This window comes from Limulus polyphemus, unplaced genomic scaffold (genome assembly GCF_000517525.1).
Source record: "Limulus polyphemus unplaced genomic scaffold, Limulus_polyphemus-2.1.2 Scaffold2201, whole genome shotgun sequence".
In the NCBI taxonomy this organism is placed as follows: Eukaryota; Metazoa; Arthropoda; class Merostomata; order Xiphosura; family Limulidae; genus Limulus; species Limulus polyphemus.
In genome coordinates, this window is record NW_013667811.1 from 139,566 (window position 1) to 149,004 (window position 9,439).

At 32.6% G+C, this 9,439-nt stretch overlaps 1 protein-coding gene across 1 annotated transcript in view; it reads left to right on the forward strand.

Annotated features, from left to right (window-relative positions):
* Window positions 1-9,439, forward strand: part of LOC106466238 (carbonic anhydrase-related protein 10-like) — a gene marked incomplete at its 3' end in the record, with an annotated part of 72,044 nt that overhangs the window by 3,381 nt on the left and 59,224 nt on the right. The window contains exons 2-3 of the mRNA XM_013926489.2: window positions 4,764-4,900; window positions 8,623-8,817. Coding sequence (XP_013781943.2) covers window positions 4,764-4,900; window positions 8,623-8,817 — 332 coding nt within the window. The remainder of the gene's footprint in view (window positions 1-4,763; window positions 4,901-8,622; window positions 8,818-9,439) is intronic.

Consider the following 9,439-nt stretch of genomic DNA (forward strand, 5'->3'; position numbering starts at 1 on the left):
CAAACAACTAAAATGTAATCATACTTCCCTTTCTGGTAGACCAAACAACTAAAATGTAATCATACTTCCCTTTCTGGTAGACCAAACAACAAAAAAGTAATTATATTTCCCTTTCTGGTAGACCAAACAACAAAAATGTAATCATATTTCCCTTTCTGGTAGACCAAACAACAAAAATGTAATCATATTTCCCTTTCTGGTAGACCAAACAACAAAAATGTAATTATATTTCCCTTTCTGGTAGACCAAACAACAAACATTTAATTATATTTCCCTTTCTGGTAGACCAAACAACAAATTTCTTTGCTTCTTTTCTATATCTAAAAACCTTTCTAACCGTGAAGTGAAACAATGTGTTTGAAGCGCGTGACCGAATTCATTTTTTTCATTTATTTATTTCGCTTATGCCAGTTAACTATATGCGTAAATAAGTAGATAAAACATGAAAGAGTCGTAACAATGACTTCTTAATATGATTGTGTAAAATATATTTGGATTAGCTACACATTTTATGAAAGAAATTGTAAAGGGTTTATATAACATTTCAGTTACAGGTATTGTTAAAAAAATGAGTATATTACTGTTACTTTATGCCCAGTTTGCCCCTAAAAAAGAAAGGTCCACCTTTCGAAAGCGCTCTGGTTATATGGTTTTTTATTTATTTCTATCAAGACTTTTTGAACTACGTGTTTTTCTAACATCGTGAATTTTACTTCATATACTTAACTATCGAAGTTCTTATTCTATCTATATTTACACAATTGCTAGAATCTCTTGCTATTAAGTTAAGAATACCGGCTCTTAACCAGAATATGAACACACCACTACTACTACAGAACACAAACTTCGATATTTCTCATGTTGATTAACTATCAAAGTTTGTGTTCTGTTCTTAACATTTTCACAGTTGGAGACTAGTAGTTTTTTAGAGACAGTTTTTAATTATTTTGTTAAAAAAACAAAATAATTAAAAAGTGTCTCCTTAACATTTCAGTCATAGCTACTTTTCAAAATGACTCTGTTAGTGTAACTTTTTATTGTTGGAAGAACATATATTTAGGAATTTAATTAGGAAGTGCTCCTACAGCTGTTTCTCATAATCGACAGTTACAACGTTCCACTTTGTATCAGTTATATTTTATGTACAGTATCACTTTAAATTGCATGATATTCAAATACACACAAAATCAACATAAACAAAATTAGAAACCCAATTATTCGACTATTTTCTGAAAGTGTACCTCCTTTACCAGGCGTAATTTGCCATTTACCGAAAGCGATTACTTTTAATTTACTTGTATACATTTTTGTTGTTAATCAATAAAGTTAATAAGCTATAATAAAAGTTCGTTATTCATTCACGGATACGCGAGTGAATTTCATTTGGTTTTCTTTCTCGTGGTTTATTTAGTTATTATCAAGCATAAAGTTACACAATAGACTATCTGTGCTCTGCCCATTGAGGTATCGAAACCTAATTTTTAGGTTATAACCTTTCAAACTTACCGCTGAGCCGCAGGGGAACCTCTGCCATGGAATATCTTACTGACTGTTAAGTTGAAACAATATGTTTAATTGGTTTAAAACGTAACCAATCACACTGAAGTTGAAACAATATGTTTAATTGGTTTAAAACGTAACCAATCACACGTGACGTTAATAAAATTCAGTGTAATTTGTCACTTGTCAAATCGAATTATGAGTTGCCTACCAAATGCCAGAAACTTTTAATGATATTTCATGGATGTTCTCTTCCTTTTGTTTTAAATAAAAATATATGCATCATTACTAGTAACTTTTTCAGCTGATGAGATTATTAGCTACGGACTGCTTAGTTTCAAATTTCTCTAATTACACGCTGTTATTGCAGCACGCTACGTTTTCATACATAAGGAAAGTCGTAGCCAACTTTTACCCTGCTGTTAGAAACAATTGTTGGCATTCCACAAATAATTTATTTTAATGAGGGTGTATTTAGTGAAGTTTAAGTATACAATGTAATCATCTACTTGCAGTGAAAGAATGGGAAAAAATAAAGACACTTTGTTTATGTATTAAGAGGACTGATCCCTCAAGTATTTCATATTTTGTGCTAAACAGAGTTGTTAGAATGATCAAAAATTACCACAATACAAATCTCTCGATCATCCGAAGCTTTCGTAATTATACTCTGAGCTAATCGTTTCTGCAAGGACAGATGACACAATTTTATGCATGAACAAAGAGTAATTAAACAATAAGAAAAATTCTCTTCAACCCTTTATCCGGATTTCTATATATAAACATAAATAAATTATTTACATGATAAAAATCACAATAACGGTATGAACACTCGCTAGCAAATGGGCTAAATGGTTAGGTCAGAGACCCCCACTGTTCAGCATAGCCACCCCTAGTTCCGAATTAGGGACCAGAAAAAAAGGCAATAAATCGGCTGCACCCGCCGTATAAAGCAACTATTCATAACCGAATACGAAGTTTCGGTGTTCCTTTTATAACACACCCGCAACTGCAAGTGCGAACAAGCGTCTCGAACCGGGGACCCTCAAATCACGAATCCGATACGATAACCACCATGTCACGTTCGGGTCTCGATAGCAAATAATTTGTTACTCAAGACTAGAATGAACTAAAATTTCGCATACTTCGATTTTTAAATGCAGCAACTTGACTTGTTGTTTTCATGCAAGTAACAGTGTAACAATTTGGGTAAATATGATATATTACGTAAGCCGACACTTCAACAGAACAACCTAGATGCCAGGTGCGTGGAAAAATTTGGGATTATGTATTTAACGTCTTGAAAAGAGTGAATGTTTCGGATATCCTCAATAACCTTGACCTATGAACTTTGTAACTGTATTTTTTGCTAGTTTCCTAATGAATGTTTAGTACCTGACTCATAGCCTCAATCGCTTTCGATTTTATTCACTTAAGTTGTTTTTTTTTCTAATTTGGACGTGGATACATTCTGCTTCATTTCTAAAATCATAAATAGTTGATAATGCAGACACTCGTACGACTTCCGCGTTATGTTAACTGTCACAACAAGATTTAAGTAAATGTGAACCTTAATCCAAGAACATTAAATTGAAAGTTTAGACTAGAATTTGCGTAAAGATTTATAAGTAAGTAATTATTTAGCATCTATGTACCTATATGTCAATGTTTTCAGTGATTTAATGTTTATTCAAGAACTACTTATACGTCATTAAAAATTTATAAATTTATTTACAGAATGATAGTTTTTAGCCTTAAACTGTTTTAACACCAGGCAATTTTAATTATATATTTATGTCATTGAAATCAGAGTAGAGATCGTACTACTTAACCAGTAGTGTTAAAGTTGATACATTCGCTCAAAATGTTTTTCAAAATACCTTGTGGAGTGAAAAGTATAAACTGAACTAAGAACACTTTGTGAAGTGAAAAGTATAAACTGAACTAAGAACACTTTGTGAAGTGTAAAGTATAAATTGAACTAAGAACACTTTGTGAAGTGTAAAGTAAAAAATGAACTAAACACTTTGTGAAGTGTAAAGTATAAAATGAACTAAAACACTTTGTTGAGTGCAGAATATAAAAATGATCTAAAAACACTTTGTGGAGTGCAGAGTATAAAATGATCTAAAACACTTTGTGGAGTGCAGAGTATAGAATGAACTAAAACATTTTGTGGAGTGCAGAGTATAGAATGAACTAAAAACACTTTGTGGAGTGCAGAGTATAGAATGAACTAAAAACACTTTGTGGATTGCAGAGTATAGAATGATCTAAAAACACTTTGTGGATTGCAGAGTATAGAATGAACTAAAAACACTTTGTGGAGTGCAGAGTATAGAATGAACTAAAAACACTTTGGTGAACTTAGTCATAAAGGAAATTGATTGAAATTAAAAGCATTAAACACCGATAATAAAATTTCAGTTAAAACGATCCCAAAATTAGTTACTAAATATAATAATGCAGACAACAGCTTATTACAGAATAAAACAGCTCATTTAAAAATACCTAGAATAGCATCTAACCATATGAACTGGATAAACATTATATTAAGTGATATTCCCAGTCCTCTCACTGAGGCTGTTCATGTTATTATAGAAGGCGCACACATACACACACATTTTATAACTTTTTACTGTTCACATTGTATTTAATGCAATAACCAATGGAATTAATCGGATGACAGATGTATAATTCTACAAACATATTATACTTAGACGCCACATCTCGTTGATGTACAGGTGAAAATGCTTTGATCAAACACCTATTCTGCTCTCTATTTTGTTTTAGAAAGGATAATTTTGAAACTTTAACCAACTATCAGGAAGGGGGTATAATGTCTTTAATGACAATGAAAAGATACACACACACACACACACACTACATATGCGTCTATGTGGATATATATACATGTCTAGTTATTCGTGTGTGTGTTCGTCATATTTAATGTACCTTTTGTCGTCTCGTGCATATTTTTAGGCTGTAAGGTTGCAACTTGTTTTAAGATACAGTAGAATAAACAAAACGAAAACTAAATTTGTTTATAAACTATTGTGTATTTAAGAATATATTAAAAATACCACTTTATTAATATCTTGTGAAATATGAATATTATGGAATACAAATAGAATGTTGTTGTTGTTTTTTTCATTTTAATCTTTTTGTCCTTCAAACTGTTTTTTTTTATGTCGAACTAACTTATTTGATAATAGGATAAAGAACAATTATACTTCACAAGGTTTTACTGTTCTGTTTTTCAGGTCCTAACTTTTGGGGATTGTTAAATCCAGAATGGAATTTGTGTAGTAAAGGACGACGCCAATCTCCCATTGATATCGATCCCAAGGTCCTGTTGTTTGATCCATATCTACGTCCAATCCACGTGGACAAGCTTAGAGTAAGGGCATGGTTATTGTACGTTAATATTGGCGTTGTTTTGTACACACGTCAACCACACTGAATTTGTCAAGCAGTGGGAAAATAATGTGTATACAGTATATTAGTGTAATAACAAATACAGAGTATTTTACAATATATATATATATATATACACTTTTTAAATTAAAATTTTCTTGTTTAGGTAACATTTCCTCGAACTCGGTATAGACCAACAAAAAAAAGGAATGGGTAAACGAACAACGTGTGGTATAGTTGTTAGTATACCATGCTATCAGTCCAAGGTTCGATACGCCATATGTCTATATCAATGGGGACATTATAACCATATAAGTTAATCCCGCTACTTGGTCAAGGGTAGTCACTGTAGGCGGCAGATGCTGCTGAGTGGTTACCCTCCCCAGGTGTCATTCATGATGAAAAACCCAAAATAATAAATAACGAACGCAAAACTATAAATTGTAATATTAAAATATCTCATAAAAAAAAAAGAACGTCAAGATAGTTACGTATTGATTTACATATACAAATTTTAAATAAAGTATATAAAGAGTTAACTGTATTTTATAAGAATGATTTATATATGCTAATACAATGATATGTTGTGATAAACGCGAGTCGTATCATCACGTGTGGCATGTTTAAATTTTATATATTATTAACACTATGCGAAGTCCGAATTATTAAGCAGTGCAATACTTTCACGGATAGACATACGCCTGGAGGAATGTGTTACATCCATTTCTAAGATTGTTAAACGTAAACGATATAGAGACAATGGACACAACATTTTTGAATAAAAAGGTCATCAGTGTTTTCAATGAAAGTGGAACATTTTTACAACAGTATTTAGGAAATCAAGGTGATCCAAATTCACACTCCTTACCAGAACGAATGTATGCTCTCATTCGCAAAGTTAATGCGATATCCACGAAAGTAAACAATGCAGTGAAGTTAGCCATCTTTCCTAGTGCCCTTAATGAGATGATAAACAAGGATTTGAAGTTGACAAAAGCTCACAGGCCAGAGATTCATCAACTTCTAACCACTCCTTGAAACCAATGACTGTTTACATTACAAAAATGACCGAAGAAGCTGAAATCACAACAATCTAATTGGACCACAACTCCCCGGATTCAGCTCCAATTAACGTTTGTGCCTTTGGTTTGATTAAAGATGGCATTGAAGTGAGCATATAGGAAGGCTCTTTGGAAAGTTTATCGATGTGCATGGTCTAAGATTCATCTCGCCAGTCTTCGGAGAAAGTTGTTACAATGGAAGTTGCAATGTTGGGCAACAGTACGCAAACATGATCAATATAATGAACACGAACGATGTTGGAGGAAGTCGTTCGAAGGGCAGCATGGGACTTGAAACATCATTCTTACAAACGTGATTAGCTCTTAGTATAATAAAGAAGAAAACACTAGGAATACAAGAGATCAGAACTGGTCCAACCCTGTGCTACTTTATAATATGTTTATCGTTGCTATAATTTTTACTGAAAGAAACTTAATATTGAGGGTAATATTGTTATTTAAAATGCAAAATCAGATCTCAAATACATAATTAACTAGACAAGTTCTTTACTCGTAAAACTCACAGTTTGGGGGGAAAACGCAATGCATATGATTGATATTATGAGTAGACAAAACAAGTTATGAAATAAGTTTTTCCAAGAGTTGAACATTTGACTGGAGATTTTCAAGCTAAGTATGCTATCAAGAAAAGTTCTGAACATCAGAGGTTGAAAATAACAAAAACAAAGTACAATTATTTATCTTCTGTTGAAAAATCAGCTGAACAATAGATATTTAATTGTTTAATTCACCACAACTTTATTTTGTTAGAAAACTGAATTATCATTATTCTATTAAAGTCCCATATGTAACAATGAGCTAAAAATAACATTTTGTCGTGTCTGAATTATATCAAAACATAATGTTATTACAATAGTGTTACGCTGGCCTTCAGAACCGAAATGCGTTACGCCACACTTTCCTTTCTGTTAGTGGATACAACAAGCATTATAATTAATGTGTTTTAGGCTAAACGAGTGCAAAAAGCCGAAAGTAATAATACACATTAAACTTGTAGGTAGGCTGAGTAATAACTACGACCTAGTTTAGGGAATATCTTACAAAATGGATCTTACGAAACGCATAATATGATTTTGGGGTATAAAATGTTTACAAACTTACAATTACGCCAGTTTCGTGATATATTTACGTAAAAAAATGAAAGCTTGACCAGTTGCTTCACTTTTGTGGCTGTAGCGAGTAGTTTCTGTTGAAATTAGCGATATTATAACCGTTTGAAAGAGCTGGAAAGTTTCTAGTATAAGAATATAATAACGTATTACCTGTTAAACGTGTGGATCATATTTGAACCTCTAACAATCAAAAGTTTGCTTTAATTATTTTTCAATCGGTGCATTGAAAATAATTATTTTCGTTTTAATGCATATAGTATTAGAAGAGGTTTTATTATATTTTGAAAAGTTCAGTGAATCCAGATTTGCATCTTGTACAAACCTTGAAAACAGGATGTTACATTTCGTAAATTGATTGTGAGAGCAAATCTGTTCCAAACTTGAAATATCTCCTTTGCAATTTAGTCTTAACTCCATTTATGTATATAAATGAAGCAAAAATATATATATATATATTTGCTTTTCGAAATTCTAAACTAGTTCTGCCCTTTGAGGCAATATCGATACTCTATTATTTCTACAGAGGGTTGAGTACGCTATAATAAAACAATTTTGAATAAGCACACTAGCAAGTCACGTGACAACCGAAGCCGATATAAAGTAATGGTGTAACGGTATGTATCAGAATTAAATGTTTAGCGTAACATCGATAGGGTGATGTCACCGAAAACTGATCGCTTTCCTAAGATGGAATATCCCTTGTACTTAATGACATTGGGAAATAAAGGAATATGGATTTACTTGGGGAATCGGCGCCATCCAGAAAGAGACCTGCAACAAATTGTACCCAGTTATGGTAAGCCAAATGCAACGTCCCATAACAGATGAGAATCCATAAACACAAACGTCAGTAGCAAGATCCGTCAGTGTGTTCCAGACAACAGTATGCAACATAATAAAAAATTATCTCCGTCTCGAAAAGCGACACAAGTGAGGTGTTCGCAAGCTGCTTTCGAGACATATCCGTTGAACCGTCATACACCTCAAGTAGCTGGAGAATGAAACGGATATTCATCCTATTCCGCACGAAGAAATGCCTATGAATTTCTGTTAAAACGGGCACCGGAAAATCGTCGTCCTTATATGTTAGATGGATTATGTAAAGGCCTTAGGGAGGAGTTGTGTACTTTGAACACGACAACTGTTGTCAAGATACACGTCCTCGAATAGAGAATTGACCGGACGTGGCGACATGGACTGTAACGACGTTATAAGGTTCCAAAACCGTTTTAATATAATGTATTCAACATCTGTGTATTGATTTCGTAATACACCGTTGACAACGAGTTATTTTGTCAAAATATTTGCTTTTAGCGTTGCATGTTCGTAAATAATCTATTTTGTGTGTTGCATGCTATTAATCAATTTTTTTTGCACGCTGCTTTTGATTAAATAGTTTATAGAAAATAAAAGTCATAATAATTACGTCTGAATATTTGTATCTGTCAGAAATTATAATAAATACCAAATCCTCTTCAAGTTATATATTGCCAAAACTTGAAATTGTTTAGGTCAGTGGTACCATAAGGAATACTGGACACAGCATCATTTTCGAAGCTGACACAACGCCAAACGTAGCCAAATTGAACATCACAGGCGGACCTCTGTCGTATAAATACCGATTTCAGGAGATTCACATTCATTTTGGCAGAGTCGACAATAGAGGTTCTGAACATTCGGTCGGCGGATACGCCTTTCCTGCTGAGGTGAGTGTAGCATATTTAATACAGAAATCGCCACTATATTCAGAATTAGTTCCCTCGCAATTAGTTAAATATTTTATAACTGTAGGTGTAATAAAAAAAGTTAATTGCTACTTGAAACACTACAGAGCTGCTCCTACATATTTGGAGTCTTTGCGCAAATACTTCTTCGAGTGTATAATTTTTGTTAAATAGGGTGTGGTAGATAGAAAACAGCGGTAATTTACCTTCGTTGCATAAAATACGTGTTTATCTAATGTACAAATTACGTTAATATAATTTTAATGAAATGTTCTCAAGTTTTTAAAGTTTAGAATTGAGACTTGAGGTGGGTCCAAATAATAGCTATTTTAATCTATATTAACTCTGAAAACAAAATTTTCATCTTCCTCATAATCTATCCATTACAATCTCTGATTTGAAATTCGTAAAGAAAAGAAAAACTTCTACATTCTAGCGTGATTTTTCTTTTTTGTCATGTACATTGAACTTATTGATAACATTGCTTCGAGGTCTTATCACGCTTAGCACACAAGAAAATGCATACTATCATTATGATACACAATAATGTCTGTATATATATATATATATATATATATTAACTTTTTCTATTATTATTCTTGTT